This window comes from Trichechus manatus, unplaced genomic scaffold, assembly GCF_000243295.1.
Source record: "Trichechus manatus latirostris isolate Lorelei unplaced genomic scaffold, TriManLat1.0 scaffold00035, whole genome shotgun sequence".
Classification (NCBI taxonomy): Eukaryota; Metazoa; Chordata; class Mammalia; order Sirenia; family Trichechidae; genus Trichechus; species Trichechus manatus.
Genome location: NW_004443971.1, coordinates 15,594,005 through 15,612,390, shown reverse-complemented (window position 1 = coordinate 15,612,390; position 18,386 = coordinate 15,594,005). Strand labels below are relative to the sequence as shown.

Here is an 18,386-nt window from a genome sequence, read left to right as displayed (position 1 = left end):
ATACCGATGCCCATGCCCTACTTCAGATAGTAAGTCAGAACTTAATGTAAGTATAAACAATATTCTGTAGGAAACTGGGAGGAATGAGTCACTTTCAGTGGAAACGGAATTGGAAAGGCTTCACGGTGAGAGTAACATTTAACCCAATAATAGGATTTAGACTACATTCCAAGGAGGAGCAACAGCAAGCAAGGGCATGGAAGCTTGAAAGTTGGTGACAGATTTAGGAAACAGCAAGCAGTCTTGTATGGCTGTTTTGAAAAGAGAATAAATTGGGGGAAGGAAATGGTAGGTTATCAGTCTAAACTGATAGGTTGTTGTCAGCCCTGACTCATGGCAGCCCCATGTACAGCGGATTGGAACATTGTGATCCATAGGGTTTTCGCTGGCTGATTTTTTCAGAAGTAGATTGCCAGGGCTTTCTTCCTCTAGGGATCTGCTAATAAAGAGCCTTATCTCTGTTAAGGAGTTTATATTTTATTATGTAGAAAATGAGGTAGAACTTTATGAGAGAATAATATAATGAAATACAGTAAAACCTGCAAAAGCAGCAACATGTATAAGGCAGAAACCTGTGAGAGAAGGAAAACTCAAATATTTTCCACTAAAATGAGCGGTAGAAAAGTGGTAAGACGGCACTCTCCAAGGTGGAAAACTTGTGAGACCTGGAAAAACAGGGCAGTCCCATTGAGTTCTGACTCTCACACGTTTCACCGTATCTGATTTGGAAAAATAACTAGTCCCTAGTTTATACCATCTTTGAAAATAAATTCCAGATGGATTTAAAGTAATAGAAAAAGTAATAGAGGGGAATATTTCTGTATTCTGGGGGGTGGAGAATCCCTTTATAAACTTGAGATAAACGCCAAAGCCGTAAAGAAGAACACTGAGATTGACCGATTTTACTAAGTAAATACACTGAAACTTGTGAGAGCTGGAACTCAATAGGACTGCCTTGTTTTTCCAGGTCTCGCAAGTTTTCCACTTTCGATGGGGTGCAGACTTACCACTTTTCTATCACTCGTTTTAGTGGAAAATATTTGAGTTTTTCTTCTCTCACAGGTTTTCATCTTACACATTCTCATCTTACACAGGTTCTGGCTTTCACAGGTTTTAATGTATTTAAGATTTCTCTGCAGTAAAAGATACTATAAGTAAATTTGAAAATCCAATGACAAACTAGGAAAAAGTATTTGATACTGAATGATAGAGGGCTAATGTTTCTAATATATAATGAACTCTTACAAATCAGTAAAGTTGAACATCCCAAAGGGAAAAATAGGTAAAAGCTATGATCAGGAAGTTTTCCAAACAATAAATGTAAATGATTGTTAAATATTTAAAAATATGCTCAGCCTCATTGATAATCAGAGAAATGCAGAGTCAAACAAGAGTGAATATTTTTTTCAGACTGATACAGAGGGAAAAGAATTAATGATACCTAATGTTGGCAAGGAGCCCTGGTGGCACAGTGGTTAAGAGCTCTGCTGCTAACCAAAAGGTCCACCATTCGAATCCACCAGCCGCTCCTTGGAAATCCTTTGGGGCAGTTCTGCTCTGTCCTGTAGGGTCCCTGTGAGTTGGAATCGACTCAACGTGAATGGGTTAATGTTGGCAAAATCTGGGGAAACAAGCATGCTGGTAACATTTTTGGTGGGAGATATAAAGTTAGTACAACCTTTTCAGCGAACAGCTTACTGGGTTATTTATCAAACCTTAAAATCTGGATGTTCTTGGACCCATTAGTCCCACAACTAAGAGTTAGCCATAGAGGAAAACAGTGTTGTAGCATTGTTTGTAATAGCAAAAGAATAAGGAAGAACGTAAATGTCTACCTGTTAGGTACATTAAATTCTTTTTGTGAAAGTATCAAGGCTTTGAACCAGTTCTTCCTGGTTCAGTCATGGCCAAGGAAACAACCCTGGAATAGACCCAGATTTTTTAAATTTGCTCAAAGGTGGCAACTGACCACGCTGCTTTGAATGTCTGTCGTTGTCCTCTGTCCTGGCAATAATCCAGTGTCATGTGTCAGGCCCCTGAAAGGGCTCACTACACTTCTTCCGAATCTCCCATTCCAGGGTTTCAACCTGTAATTTTTCCCATTCTAGTTATGGTTACAGATCACCAAATTTTAAAATCTCAGATCTGTTCCAGTTTCACTTCATATGTACCAAACTGTAGACATCATTGGGAGAATCCTGCTAGAGGAAGGGGCACTTTCTACTTCATATACTTCTATAACGTTTGGAGTTTTTTTTTTAAACCTCCATATAACACTTTCGTTTAAAAAAAAATTGCCAACTGAAAGTCCTGTGCTGGATGAATTGGAAGAGGAAGAAGTTAAAGGCAGGAAAATCAGTTGAAGGATTTTTTTTTTTTTTTTTTTTTGCGTTGTTGACTCACTGCCAGTTCAACAGAAATGTTGATAATACCAACTGGAACCGTACCAGTCAGAATGAGGAAGAGGGTAGATCTGAGAGTCATTTTAGGAGTAGAATCCATAAAGTTTTACTATGTGGATGTGAAGAATGAGGAAAGAGAATAGTCAAAGATGACTCTGAAGTTTGTAAATTGTGTTGTCAACTATATGATTTTGCCATTATTGGAAATAAGAAAAGGAACATCCTTTGAGTAGAAGATAATGTGTCTTAAACATAGATCCTCAATAAGTATTTGGACGGTAAATTGGTTTGGTTCAGTTAATTCATCTTTAGCATATACCATTTATGCTTTCTCATTAAGGCTGGTCTTCTAAAGCCTAGTTCTACTGCTGCTTGTTAAGAGATGTTATTAATATTTAAAAATACATAAAAAGCAATTTCTAAGTGTAATTTTAAAACTGTGTGTTCCTGTTTTACATTTTCAGAGTGCGCATTTGGCCATGATCGACACCCTAATGATGGCTTATACTGTAGAAATGGTCAGTATAGAGAAAGTAATTGCATGTGCTCAGCAGTATTCAGCTTTTTTTCAAGCCACGGATCTGCCCTATGATATTGAAGATGCGGTCATGTATTGGATAAATAAGGTAGGATTATACTTACCTGGAGCCTTGGTGATGCAGTAGTTAAGAGCTCAGCTGCTAACCAAAAGGTCGTCAGTTCGAATGCATCAGCTGCTCCTTGGAAACCCTATGGGGCAATTCTGCTGTGTCCTATAGGGTCGCTATAAGTTGGAATCGACTCGATGACAATGGGTTTATACTTGAGTAAAAATGAATCTCATAACCAGAGAGAGCGAAATCCTAAATTATGCATTGCCATCCCATTATGCTTTCTGTTTTAAACCAAAGTTGAACCCTAAAGTTGTGGAACCATACGCAAAATTTCCTATTTCTTTTTGACTTTTGAGTACATAAAAAATGCTATTAAAATGATGTAAACAGATTTCTATATGTTTATCAATATCTGTAATCATAGTTAATAATGAGTAATCTAGTTCATATCAGATTATTACAAAATTCAGAGCACAGTAGGGAAGTTATATAGAGTAGTGTTTGTTGAGTATTTTTTGGATCCAAGAATGAAATAATTTTCTCACATTTACAGTTAGGGTATTCTTAGGTTTGCTTGACTGTGTTGCACAAGATCACACTGATTGTCGATTTCTCTTCTTGGAAATTTTTATGGAGCTGTGATTAGTTACTTGTTCTCTGAAGATGCCTACATTGCCAAAGTATCACTCCCTTTGCCAATTTGAGAAATTAATTCCTCTCAACCCTCTTTGATTTACAACTGTCACCCCAGAGAGTTAAACATGATCTGTGGGCAAGCACTGAACAGACTTAAAGGAAGTTTTATGTTCAGGTATCCTTCCTTAAATGCTTGCATGAAGCTTGTAACAAGAAGCTAAGTGTAAAAACTAGTTTTACATCTATTATCATTGCCCATACTGTCATTATCAATGCAAAAGGTTCATTTAACGTTTTGGCTGTATAGTTCGTTTATTGTTTTAGCTTTAGTGATTTTTTCTCCATTCTTGCTCAGATACAGAGAATCGTGGTTACATCAGAAACTGTGTGACCTTCATTTCCCATTGCAAACTTCCCATCCTTGAATGGTTCTTCCTATCCTTCCAACTTGCTTGCTCTAATACTCCCTACTGTTGAAAATTTTCAACTTCATCATGACTTCCATCCCACTGAGCATATTAATTTCTCACAGTCCCACCTGACTTCACATTTCTCCTTTTTGAACTTCGATTCTTGCAGGTACTGTCATTGTTCTTCTGCCTCCTTTTCCCTCCTTGGTAGTCATCTGGTAAAATCATGGTTGAGCTCAGTTCCCCACCTTATCTCTGCGTGCACCTATGGAGGTAAATGTTGCTGGAGAAATTCACACAAGGAAGCTGACTTTTTTCACTTAGAGTTCATAAACACAAATTTCAGATGGACACTCAACACTCACTGCCAGTTCAACAATGTGTCCCTGATAAGTTTGCTTTCTCACACTTCACAATGACTGTTTCATACCTTCTACTCTAATGTCATTTTAGCAATTTCTTTTTAGCTAATTAGAGCCAATTATTTGTTGTATTGCTCTCTAATCCATTCGTTCTCAAGATGTTTTCACATGGTCAGCTACGTCTAAGTCATGGGTGAGCACTTTGATAAATACCTTTAACTTTTATCCTTGAGTTGCACAAATACATTAAAACTGAAGTTATCAGTTCCTGACATATAGTAAGTGTTAAATATTTGTTAAGTTAATGAATTAGTTTTAGAATATCAAAGCACCTATAAAATTTTTTTGTTGTTGGAAAAATGAAATTTCCTTTTGAGTGGTATTGATATTTGACATCAGGGACTTCTGACATAGGCATTTTTGGGAGCATGTTAAATTATTGTTATATTTGAGTATAAATTCAAATTAATATTTTTTATTTTAAGGTAAATGAACATTTGAAAGACATAATGGAACAAGAACAGAAATTGAAAGAACATCACACAGTTGACGCTCCGGGAGGTCAAAAGGTATATGTTTCAAAGAAAAAAAAGTGCCTTTGTGAGACTGTAGATATATTCACGCATGTATATTATTTTGTGCAATAATGATAGTTGTGTTTCATCAGATAATTTTTTAGTTATGTTAACTTTGCCCTAGAAAGCCATGCCATAAACTCTAAGTAAACTGAAGTACAAAATGAAAGTTAATTGGACGATGGTGTTTATGAAAAATTGTTAATGATTATAGTTCGATTTCTGAAGTTCTTTTGGCAAAAATAATGGTTTTGACTATGTTTGGTGGAACAACAAGAATACAGTTTTAAATGTATCAGCCTTTATAATGACTTGCAGTAAGACCAGCCTCTAAAACAATCTTCCAGGTATTTTAAGAATACAGTTATTCTTTGAAGAAAGAAAAAATGTTAATATGGATTCATTATTGAAAAATTCTTAAAGGACTTATAGAATTTTCTTCTTTGAAAACGTAATTATGGATTTTTCATTTACTAAGTAAAAAAGTGAATTTTCTACAATATTAGTATGGTTTACATCTTTTGATATCATCATCAGAGCTCTTTAAAAAGGTTGTATAGCATTAGAATTGAGGTATAATAAATTATAATTATTCAGAGATTTTATTTTCCGTTTGGATTATCTTAAGTCTCTTCATTTTTGCACAGTACTTTTATTCATTTGGACTAATGCTGCTAGTCGCTGATACCACCATAAGAAGAGAACGACAAAAAGGGAAAGAAGGGAGAAGCTCTTTTGTGTATTATCAACTCCAGTAGAAAAGTTTTGTGGAGGACAACCTGAAATTTTGTCTGAATTTGATGTTTTGGAATCACAATGACTTCCTCCAGCTAGTTTACTTACTAGCTCCTGAAAATGCTATCCATGCTTAATCTTTAATCTGAACTTCATTGAGGGCTTTTCCCTTAAAGGTATATCAGAATGGAAATCTCTTTTCCCATCACGCCAGATTGCATATTCTGTTTTCTTGACTTCAACCAACTTGTGCCCCTGCCTCTTCCCTCTCACGCCCCCAGTCTGTCCCTGTCAAGTTTCCTTCCCTCTTTTTCCCATACCATAGGAATTGAAGCCTTTGCTTAGAGGTATTTGTGGCTTAAGGTTAAACCTTTAATCTTACCATGGAATAAGGTTAAGATGGCAGTGTCCTAAATTACAACACTAATGAAATTTTTCCACAGAAACCTTGTATATTATATATAGTTAAATTATTACATATGCATTATGAACAAAATGGGAATTTTTATATGCTGACACACACACACACACACAAACCATTGCCGTCGAGTCAGTTCCAACTCATAGCAACCCTATTGGATAGAGTAGAACTGTCCCAGAGGGTTTCCAAGGCTGTAATCTTTACTGAAGCAGACTGCCACACCTTTCTTCCACAGGGTGCCTGGTGGGTTCGAACTGCTGACCTTTTGGTTAGCAGCCTATTGCTTAACCACTGTATCACCAGGGCTCCTTATATGTAGACATAGGACCCAGTAAACATTATTTCTATGGGGAAAAAATACCATTTATATTCCAAACAATCAGAAACAGACTATGGAATCTAGATGCTACTTATATTACACCCTTTGACTTTTTCACAGTACCTAGCGCCATGCAATTGCACATATTAACCATGCAGCCAATATTTGTTGAATGAGTGAGTAAATAAATAAATGTGATTCATTTTTAAATACTTGAATTAGTACACATTTTTAATTTAGCGCACACATGGCATTTGCACCTTTATTTTCAAAGAAATTTTATCCTTTTTCCATTGTTAGAATCTTTGTGAAAATAAATGTTAATTTCACATAGTCTTACTGCAAGTATTGGTGTCATCATTATGAAGAAATACACTCACAGAATAAACTAAGGACAGGAATCTTGCTCTGTTACCTATCAGTGAGATTGTTGGTGTTTAATATACCTGGAAATATAATCAGTCTGTTCTTGATTCTTAATCCTATAAAAGCAAAATTCTTGAACCTTTTCTCCTCTTAGAAATGAGAGATAGGATGACTTGCTCTTTCTTATTACTGTGCTTTTGGTAAGAAGTTGCCATTCCTAGCATACCCAGATGCCTAGCCCTGTAGTCTGTTACTTATCCAGCTTTAGTCAAAACCCATGGCATTGGATGGTAACATAGCTTACCTTTGTCCTTGCCCAGTTACCCTCAACTCAGATATTCAAGAATCAGCGGAAAAATAAAATTTGTTTTATGAAATTTCTTTTTATAACCATCTTCTTGATAAAATGTGTGCATATATTGAGGGATGCTTATACTGTGTATTATTCATGTTGGATCAAGATTAAAAATCCCAAAGATTTTTTTTTTAGGATATTAGATTCTCTAATGATGTGTTTCGGATTGGTTGGTTGGTTGATATCCTACGAGGAAGAAATATAGATCAAAATCTTATTTTAAAGATTCTCTTCCTTGAGGAAGAATGCATATGTGTTTGTGTCTGTGTGATAGTATGTACATCTTAGTGTATATTTAGTAGTCTGTTACAGTAATTTTTTTAGATATTTTAAATAGTGCTACATCAGTTTTGTTTAACGGTTTACTAATGTTATTTTTTCAATTTATTCATTTGTTTGGCTTCTAATCATCCTTTTGACTCTGAAATAGGGTTGCCAGATAAAACGCAGGATACCCAGTGAAATTTGAATTTCAGATAAATAATTTTGTGGTACAAATATGTGCCAAATATTGCATGAGCATCTTGTTTTTAATTGGCTAAATATGTCAACTCTACTTTAAAGATCTCTATAGTTTATAATCAATAGGACATTAAGTCTAGCTTTCATTCTCTTAAAGAGTTTATGTAAAGTGTGGTATGGTAAAAAGAGCACTGTACTTAAACTCAGAATAGTTCGGCCACCAACTAGCTTCATGACCTTTCCAAAGGTCACATCTCTGGGCCTCATTTTCTTTCTCTGTAAAAAGTAAAAAGTTGGATTAAATGGTTCCTAAATTCTGTGAATATAAAGAGTCTCAATGTTTCCCTTCTCCGTATATTAGTAAATGTAAGAGACTCAAAACAAAAGTTTAGCGACTATAGTAAGTAGCTGGTTATCATAAACTTTCCTATATGTATATTACTAGTAAGTTTATGATAACTGTGGGCATGAAATAGTTAAAAAGGCCTTCAAGAGGATTTGGGGCTGAATCAGGACCTTACTAGGTGTTATGGTATTTGGTTAGGGGATAAACATGAACAGAGACCCTAAAGTTGCAAGTAAATGGCACATTTGGGAATTAGTGAGTAAAACAATTTGGCAGGATAGTTTTTGAAAGAGCTATTAATTCATAAGTTTACAACGCTATCTGTATATTGAGTGAGTTTAGTGTTTATCAAAATATTAAAGATGCATGTCTATTCAATGTGACATTTGTCACTTTTTAAAGAGAAATATTTGTGAGGTATTTTACATGGGGTGGGAATGGGATGAAGGAATTACCTCTGGAGAAAAGACAGTTACTGAGCTCTAATTGCTTTTCACTTGAAGGTGTAGTATCAAAATAGATTATACTTTCCCCAGTGAAAATATAGATGAATAGTTATACATTTTTGCTTGATTACTTCAGCCCATGTGAATTTCTTCCTTGACCAAAGTTCCTTAGCAATTAGAAACTATAACCCACTTTTTTCCCCCTCAAACTCCATTTCTTTGCACAGTGGTACTTTAAAGTACTAAATGAGAAAAAAGTTCTTAAGTCAAATACATTTGGGAAATGTTGCCTAGTCTGTGCCACTTTAAGAATGTTATGACCCAGTTCAGTACATGAAAAGCCCAGTCAGGAAGCTTGTATAGCTGATTGACTCATTCTTTCTCAGATGTATTTGATCTTTGAACTCTCTTATGAGTGACATGTACTGATATCTTACAGAATTAGTGTTCTTTGGAGCATACTTCGGAAAACAATGATTTGTAACCTATAGCTTTGTTACTTGTTTGTTTCCTACATATATGAATACATAAAAAAATTTTACTGTTTTAATACAGTACATAATTTTTTGGTATATCATTTGGTTTCTTGGATTTACCTTAGTTAACACAAAGGTGAAGTGCCTTTCTCATCACATATGGACTTAAGCATAACAATGATTGTGAGGATGGCGCAGGACTAGGCAATGTTTCCTTCTGTTTTACTTAGGGTCACTATCAGGATCAACTTGATGGTACCTGACAACAACAACAACAACATATCAGGGGGTACATGATACCAACATGATTTATCACTGGTGATGTTAACTTTGATCACTTGGTTAAGGTGTGTTTGTCAGGTATTCTGTTGTAAAGTTACTGTTTTTCCCTTTCCATATTCTATTCTTTGGAAGTGGGCTAAGTCCAGCCTACATTCAAGGGGAGAGAAATAAAGCTCACTTCCTGAATGGAGTGTCTACATATGCTATTTGGAATTCTATAAGTGATGTGTGTTTTCTCCATTTATTTATATATTCAATTGTTTATGTAAGTATGGGCTCATGTATGTTTATTTTGTACTTTGGATTATAATCAAATACTACATTATTTTATTGTTCAGATTATTCCACCTTCACACCATGTTCACTGCAGCATTATTCACAATAGCAAAAAGATGGAAACCACCTTAGTGCCCGTGAACAGATGAATGGATAAACAAACTGTGGTACATCTACACAATGATAAAGAACAATGATGGATCTGTGAAACATCTCACAACGTGGATGAATCTGGAGGGCATTATACTGAGTGAAATAAGTCAGTCACTAAAGGACAAATACTGTATGAGACCACTGTTACAAAGAACTCAAGAAAAGGTTTACACACTGAAAAAAACAATCTTTAATGGTTACGAGGGAGGGGAGGGGTGGGAAAAGATAAACACTAACTAGATAGTCAAGTCAATTCTGGCTCATAGAGATCCTATAGGACAGAGTTTCCAAGGAGCAGCTGGTGTATTCAAACCACTGACCTTTTGGTTAGCAGCCAAGCTCTTAACCACTGTGGCACCAGGGCCCTGGATAGTAGATAAGTGGTACCTTTGGTGAAGGGTAAGACAGTACACAGTACTGGGGAAGTCAGCAAAGCTTGACCAAGGCAAAGTCATACAAGCTTCATAGACACATCCAGACTTCCTGAAGGACCAAGATACTGGGCTGAGGGCTGGGGGCTGTGGTCTCGAGGGACATCTAGCTCAGTTGGCATAACATAGTTTATAAAGAACGTGTTCTACATCTGACCATGGTAAGTAGCGTATGGGATCTTAAAAGCCTGTGAGCAGCCATCTAGGATACATCTATTGGTCCCACCCCATCTGGAGCAAAGGAAAATGAAGAAAATCAAAGACACAGGAAAACATTAGTCCAAAGGACTAATGGACCACGACTACCATAGCCTCCACCAGACCAACCCCAAAACAGCTAGATCGTGCCCGGCTACCACCACCGACTGCTCTGACAGGGATCACAATAAGAGTGTCCCAGACAGAGTGAGAGAAGAATGTAGAACAGAATTCTGACTCACAAAAAAAGACCAGACTTATTGGTCTGACAGAGACTGGAGAAACCCCGAGAGTATGGCTCCTGGACACCCTTTTAACTCAGTACTGTGGAGTCACTCCTGAAGTTCACCCTTCAGCCAAAGATTAGACAGGCCTATAAAACAAACAATAACACATGTGAAGAATGTGCTTCATAGTTCAACCATGGATGCAAGACAAAATGGGCACACTAGCCCAAAAGCAAAGACAAGAAGGCAGGAAGGGAGAGGAGAACTGGACAAATGGAAATGGGGAACCCAGGGTGGAGAAGGAGAGAGTGTAGACATGTCGTGGGGTTGGCAAACAATGTCACAAAACAATTTGTGTATTAATTGTTTAATGAGAAACTAATTTGCTCTGTAAACTTTCACCTAAAGCACAATTTAAAAAAAAAAAATTGTTTCAGCTTTGTGCATTGGGAGCTCTTTCAGTTTGGCTCTTGTGTCCCTTGGCTATGCCCCTGTTCTTCTGTTTTTTGAGCACTTCCTTACTTTCTGGCACTACAGGGTACTCCAGGCTTATCTTGTTTTTCCCCGCCTCAGCCCTACAATAAGTTGTATGTTTATTTTGATGCTTATATTGTCCCAAGTTAGGCTAGTGGGAACACCTTCAAGCTGACTTACATGCCCTTTTGGTATGCCCCCATCTAACCATCCGTCTGTCTATCCATCTAAATTGATGGATCAGTCCTTTTTTTTTTTTTTTAAGTCCCTCCTTACGTTCTGGTTCAACAAGATGTTTCAGCCTCATGTTGTGCCTTCCTTGCCAGTCCTGGGATCAGCTGTTTCACCAAGAAGTCCTGGTTTCTTTTGGTGAGGAACAGTATTTAGAAACTAAGATCTAGGCACTGAGTGGCTCATTGCTACTAGGGGGTCATTGTTTCTAGGTTCCTTGTCAGTAGACAGAACTCAGAAATAAATTTCACACATTCGTGAATTCATACTTCAACCTCCAATTCCAGTCCAACCCCACATTCCCCTTTCCATATCTCAATCTCCCTTCTACAGTGAGAACAACTCAGGCTCGCAACATCAGTATATCTACTTAATTGTTTAATGCTACAGTATGTGTAAAATACTTTCAAAATTGCTACCCCATACCCATACGAAAAATGAACCTCCTAAGAAGAGTTTAAGATTTGTTTGCAATTATTTTTTTTCTTTAGATTGATAATATATGGTCAGAATACCGTGTTCTAAAGTTACTTGGGGTTTTGTTGTTGTTGCTGTTTGTTTTATTTCCCACCTTCATTGTGTTTATGTTATTGCTTTGGGTTAGTTGGTTCTGTTTTCATTGCGTTTTAGTGGTCCTTTTTTTTTTTACCGTAGGCTTGTTGATTTAAGTTTATTTTTTTGAATATGTAGAACATAATTCCAAAAGTTAAAAGTACACAAAAGGTATACTGAGAGACGTTCACTCCCGCCCCATCTTTTCTATTTTTGTCCCACCCTTCACCCTTCGCCAAGTAGGTAACCAGTTTCATTAGTTTCTGGTTTTCCTTCCTGTGTTTCTTTTTGCAGTAGTAAGTAGGTACATGCATGTTCCTTATTTCTCCCCCTTTCTAACCCAAAATATACTGTTTTGCCCTTTGCTTTGTCTCATTAACAATATATCCTGGAAATCACTCCACACGGCCCTTACAGATCTTTCTTGTTCTTTTTTACAGCAACATACTACACCACTCTGTGTATGTACCATAGTTTCTTCAATTATTTTCCTATGTTTGGGCATTTAAATAGTTTCTTGTTTCTTCCAATTACAAATAATGTTGCAAAGAGCAGGCTCATGTATATACTTTTGTATTATTGGAGATATATTTTCAGGGTAGATTCCCTAGAAGTTGGATTGCTAGTCTGAAGGGTAAATGCATATATAGTTTTGTTAGATATTGTCAGAATTTCCTCCACAGGGGTTTGTATCGTTTTCCATTCTATCAACAATTCAATACAACTTCTGGACGTACAACAACTAAGAGAGTCTTCAGTCTGACAGGTCATGAGATGACAGTCACAGCTGTGATTAACTCCCTAAAGGATCCCACTTTCTTGGGTCACCTGTGGCCAAACCAGCCTCCTCCCAGAATGGACTGAGAGCATCTACAGGAAGTTCAGCAATTATCCCACCTCTCAGAGTGATTGTAGGTATCCAGAGGAAGACTGTGCTATCAGGACTGCTCAAAATGAATCCCACCTTTGTCTCCAGTTGTATCAAACCAGCCCAAGAAGGCTGAGATCGCACACCCCTAACACCAAATGTATGGTGGATAATAAATTTCACTCCACGCACTGTGTCTGGTAGAAATCTCAGCTTCCCTTCTCTGGTCAGTCCACACCTCAGCTGTTCCATGCAGCTCTTTCTCTCTCGTACCTGTTCACCCGGGGCTAGGTCAGGCCCTTTCCTGAGGCTTAGTTAGCATCAGTCCCCAGGTGTTCCCTCTGGATCTGGTCAGTCCCCATTCATTGATGTCAGGTGTGTTCTGGCTCTCAGGAACGAGGACCAGAGACCAAATTGTTTACTGCAAGGGGGTTCCACACCTCACAAAGACATAGAACTACTGAAGAGTATTAATGGCAGGTTCTAAAACAACTAACAAAAATTAGAGTGAGCCAAACATGTATTATAAAGACAACGGAAAAGAATATTTGAAATTAGAACTATTCCAAAAAATCTGTACTGCTCAGATTGGCCCCTACCATCTATGAGGGACTTAAGAAAAATTTTCTCAGCAATTGTTCATGGTCTTATAAAAACCCTTTTTTCTCATAATTACTTGTGTCTTAAAACAGGATTTGGGGTTTCAATTTGACCAGTTCTTCCCTGAAAAGCAAAAGTGGAGAGCAGTTGATGACCACTTCAGAAATAGTTATCCTTCAGAAGGAACTTGTGCTATGTATTTGAACTTTTTGAAGCCTGAATATATAAGCATACATAGTTTAACTGTTTTTTTCTTCTTTTTTATTTTGGTGTGTAGATTTTTTAATTTCCTTTGTGGTTACCTTAAAATTTACCCGTTTTTCTAAGTTTAAACCAATCTTTTATTTCTTGATGTCGCCATAACTTCCACTCCATATGAAAGTTCTGTGACTGCACTATTTAGTCCTCCTTTTTTGTTTTAATGTTGTCATCTTTTACATGTTGACGTCTGTTTCCCTATTTTCAGTGTTTTAGCTTTGACTTATTTTTGTGACTTCCCTATCTGGGTTGTGTATCTGGTTGTTCTGTCCTGTGTTCTAGTCTTGGGCTGATATTATTGATTCTTTAGCCAAAGGACTCCTTTTAATATTTCTTGAAATTTTGGTTTGGTTTTTACAGATTCCCTTAACTTCTTTTTATCTGGAAATGCCTTAATTTTGCCTTCATATTTGAGAGACAGTTTTGCTGGATATATAATTCTTCGCTGGCAATTTTTTTCCTTCAAGACTTTATATATGTCATCCCATTGCCTTCTTGCCTGCATGGTTTTGGCTGTCAGAGTTTAGTCTTATTGACTGTCATTTGTAAGTGACTTTTTGTTTATCCCTAGCTGCTCTTAAAATTCTCTCTTTACCTTTGGTTTTGGCAAGTTTGATTATAATATGTCTTGGTGACTTTCTTTTGGGATCTACCTTTTGTGGGGTTTGATGAGCTTCTTGGATAGATATCTTCTCATCTTTCACGATATCAGGGAAGTTTTCTGCCAGCAAATCTTCAGCAATTCTCTGTATTTTCTGTTATCCCCCCTGTTCTGGTACTCCAGTCACTTGTAGATTATTCCTTTTGATTGAGTCCCACATAATTCTCAGAATTTCTTCATTTTTTTAAATTCTTTTATCTGATTTATCCTCAAATAAATTGGTATCAGATGCTTTGTCTTCAGTCTCACTAATTCTGACTTCCATTGCCTCAATTCTGTTCCTATGACTTTCTATTGAATTGTCTAATTCTGAAATTTTATTGTTAATCTTTTGGATTTCTATTTGCTATCTCCCTATGGATTCTAGCAGCCTGTTAAATTTGTCATTCTGATTTTGTATAGCTTTCCTAAATTATTGCTCTTTGTCTGTGTGTTCCTTGGCTTGGTCTGAGTTTTGCTTGATCTCCTTCCTGATCTCTTGAAGAGCTCTGTATACTAGTCTTTTGAATTCTGCCTCCGGTAATTCCAAGACCTTCTCTTCCTCCAGGAGGTTTCCTGGTTCTTTGTTTTGGTTGTTTTCTGGAGCCATCATGATCTGCCTCTTTGTGTGATTTGATATTGACTGTCATCTCCAAGCCATCAGTACGTTACTATATTTTATTGTACGTTTGCTTACCATGTACTAGCTTTTCGTTTTGTTTTGATATGTCCAAATAGGCGGGACGTGTGAGCTACTTTCATTATTGGTGTCTTTGAAGCTCTCATGTCTTGTCACCGGGTGGTTAGAGCTGCTACTAGGTGTGTGAGCCCAGAAAAATCATTTACTTTTCTTGTGTTGATTCACCTCAGGTGTCTAGATCATCAGTCACCGAGTTTGTGGTGTAGACTTTCACCTACAGTCCTAGACGGGCAGAGCTATGTAGGGGTGATTGGAGCAGGCACAGGTATCTGGCTGTAATAGGGGGTTATGTGCTGAGCAAGGTAAGGGGCTGATGGCTGCCCCTGAGTGCCTAGGTGGAAGGTGTGTCCCTGTCCTCTAGAGTGCGTAGGTAGGTGGGTTTTGCATCCAGACTTTGGGCACCCACTGCTGTTGGCTCTAAGGACTGGGAGGCACCATTTATTCTCAGATCCCTGTTGTGGATGGCTAGGTGGAATGGGTGAAGCCACCAGTCCTCAGGCCCCTGATGTGGGTAGGTAAGGACCCTGCTTAATGGGCAGGGCAGCATTAAATGTCACAAATCTACCACTCCCCGTTAACTGTTGTAGCTGAAAATAGGCTTCAGGTATATACCCTGTTGTACTATGCTAATGAGGGCCTATGCTGTTGAATGGGCCCACACACAGGTCTAGGCAGGGATGAAAGGCATTCGAAGTCTGCGGACCCCTTATGCCTATGCCCAGGCTAAAGGGCAGTGCCTGCCCTGAGTTCCCAGCGTAGAGGGCATGGCGATTTTTTAAAGCTGGGAGACTGGTTTGGGTTCAGTTAGTCCTGAGTACCCCGCTTAGGGAAGTTGGTGGGGTTTTTTTTGTTTGTTTGTTCCCTAAAGCCAGGAGACTGGTTTGGGCACAGTAGGTCCTGTTTCTGGCTTAAGAGGCATGGCAATTGTTGAATAGTGCTGACTGGTATCGGAGCGGAGGAGCCAGGAGGGGATAGGTGAGGGAAAAAAAGGCATTTCTCTGCTACGAAAGTCCCAGAGGGGAAGGGTAATTTTGATCCCGCACAGTAGGTTAGATGCTTGCACTTAACTTGCGAAGATCCGGTGCCACTTCCCCCTGGTTCTGGAGGCTTACGCAGATTCTCTGCTGCCCAGTCTCTCCTGATGTGGTAAAACACTTCCCGAGGGCTACTGCTTGGGCCAGCTGATCCAGCCCACCAGGTGGTGGCTAGCTCAAGTCTGGCACTTCTTCACTGCTTCTGAACAGTCTCCCCCTCCCCCTGCTGCTCAGTCCGACTCCTCAACTTTTCTCCTCAACTTTGTCTTTGATGTTCAGGGCTTCTAGACTGTCATGTATAATCGATTCACTTGTTTTTTCGGGGTTTTGTTGTAAGAGGGACCACAAGAAGCATCTGACTATTCCACCATCTCAGCCCCCTACATAGTTTAATTATTTGTTTGTTTTAGTATATTTGCTTTTTTAGAGTCATGTTTCCTTCAAATTCTCAGTCTGTATGATACTCACCTAATTCCTCTAATAGGATTCCTATCACTAATTTAGGCCAGTGGGGAGGCAGGAAGAAGTTCAAAGCAGTCTGAAATAGTAAAAATACTATTACTGAATATTTTACAAAAAATATGTAGTGATTTGAACCCTTAAAGACTCCTTTGCACATCTCCTATTAAGAATAGTCCAAGTCATCTAGCTCAGTTGGCATAACATAGTTTATAAAGAAAATGTTCTACATCCTACTTTGGTGAGTAGCGTCCGGTGTCTTAAAAGCTTGTAAGTGGCCATCTAAGATACTTCACTGGTACTGCCCCATCTGGAGCAAGGGAGAATGAAGAAAACTAAAACACAAGGGAGAGATTAGTCCAAAGGACTAATGGACCACAACTGCCACAACCTCCACCAGACTGAGTCCAGCACAACTAGATGGTGCCCAGCTACCCCCACCAACTGCTCTGACAGGGATCACAATAGAGGGTCCCAGACAGAGCTGGAGAAAAATATAGAACAAAATTCTAACTCACAAAAATAAAAAGACCAGACTTATAGGTCTGACAGAGACTGGAGAAACCCCAAGAGTATGGCCCCTGGACACTGTTTTAACCTAGTACTGAAGTCACTCCTGAGGTTCACCCTTCAGCCAAAGATTAGACAGACCCATAAAACAAAACAAGTCTAAATGGGCACACCAGCCCAGGGGCAAGAACAAGAAGGCAGGAGGGGTCAGCTGGTAAGGGGGAGCCCAGCATCAAGAAGGGAGAGTGTTGACATATCATGGAGCTGGCAACCAATGTCACAAACCAATATGTGTATTAATTGTTTAATGAGAAACTGATTTGCTCTGTAAACTTTCATCTAAAGCACAATTTAAAAAAAAAAAAAAAGAATAGTCCAAGTGGTTTTTGGTTATCATCAGTTTGTATATAGTGGATTTTTCTAGTATAGAGAACAAGAAAACCTTTGTTTTTGAAATTTCTTTTATTCACTGGGAACCCTGACATATTTTTGGTGGGTACCTGCAGTTTGGTCTTGCTCTTGCACTTTTTATGGCTGTTATAACTACAGCTACCAAAAACTTTTGGTTAAATGGGAGATGAAGATACACACAGAAAATACTGGGGCTGTTCTTCCTGATACGATCAGATAAATTTGTTGAAAATATTATCTATTTCTAGGAAGCTGGTATTTTTCTGATTCTTGAAGTTCTTAAGAATACTTTATTTTATTTTCCAAGTAATCTTATTTTCATTGTTAATTTATATAGGAAAAACTTTCTACATAAAAATTGAATATCAGTCTTAACTCAGACCCCAGTTAGTTTGGTTCATTTCAACAAATACTTATTCAGGGCTGCCAGAAATTGTACTAGGAAATACAAAGATAAATAATCACCAATTATTAGTTCAGATTGTCTGAAATTATGAGTTTGTTATATTCATTTTGTTTTTAAAGAATAAAAATTATGTTCTTTGGGATACCCCTGTTGTTATTATTAGGTGCTGTCAAGTCGGTTCCAACTCATAGCAACCCTGTCTACAACAAAGTTAAACACTGCCCGTCCTGTGCCATCCTCAAAATAATTGCTGTTTTTGAGCTCATTGTTGCAGCCACTGTGTCAATCTATCTTGTTGAGATTCTTCCTCTTTTTTGCTGCCCCTCTACTTTACCAAGCATGATGTCGTTTTCCAGGGACTGGTCCCTCCTGATAACATGTCCAGTCTGTGATATGCAGATGACATATATGTGAGATGAAGTCTCACCATCCTTGCTTCTAAAGAGCATTCTGGCTGTACTTCCTCCAAGACAGATTTGTTCGTTCTTCTGGCAGTCCACCTTATGTTCAATATTCTTCACCAGTACCATACTTACAAAGGCATCAATTCTTCTTCAGTTTTCCTCATTCATTCTTCAGCTTTCACATGCATATGAAGTGATTGAAAATACCGTGGCTGGGGTCAGGCGCACTTTAGTCCTCAAAGTGACATCTTTACTTTTTAACTTTTTAAGTAAGAGGTCTTGTGCAGCAGATTTACCCAATGCAATGCATCATTTGATTTCTTTTTTTTTTTTTTTATTGTACTTCAGGTGAAGGCTTACAGAACAAA

At 37.9% G+C, this 18,386-nt stretch overlaps 1 protein-coding gene across 1 annotated transcript in view; it reads left to right on the top strand.

Annotated features, from left to right (window-relative positions):
- CAMSAP2 (calmodulin regulated spectrin associated protein family member 2) overlaps positions 1-18,386 on the top strand; it is a 138,240-nt gene that overhangs the window by 75,478 nt on the left and 44,376 nt on the right. The window contains exons 3-4 of the mRNA XM_004375314.3: positions 2,867-3,028; positions 4,889-4,972. Of these exons, the coding sequence (XP_004375371.1) occupies positions 2,867-3,028; positions 4,889-4,972 (246 nt within the window). The remainder of the gene's footprint in view (positions 1-2,866; positions 3,029-4,888; positions 4,973-18,386) is intronic.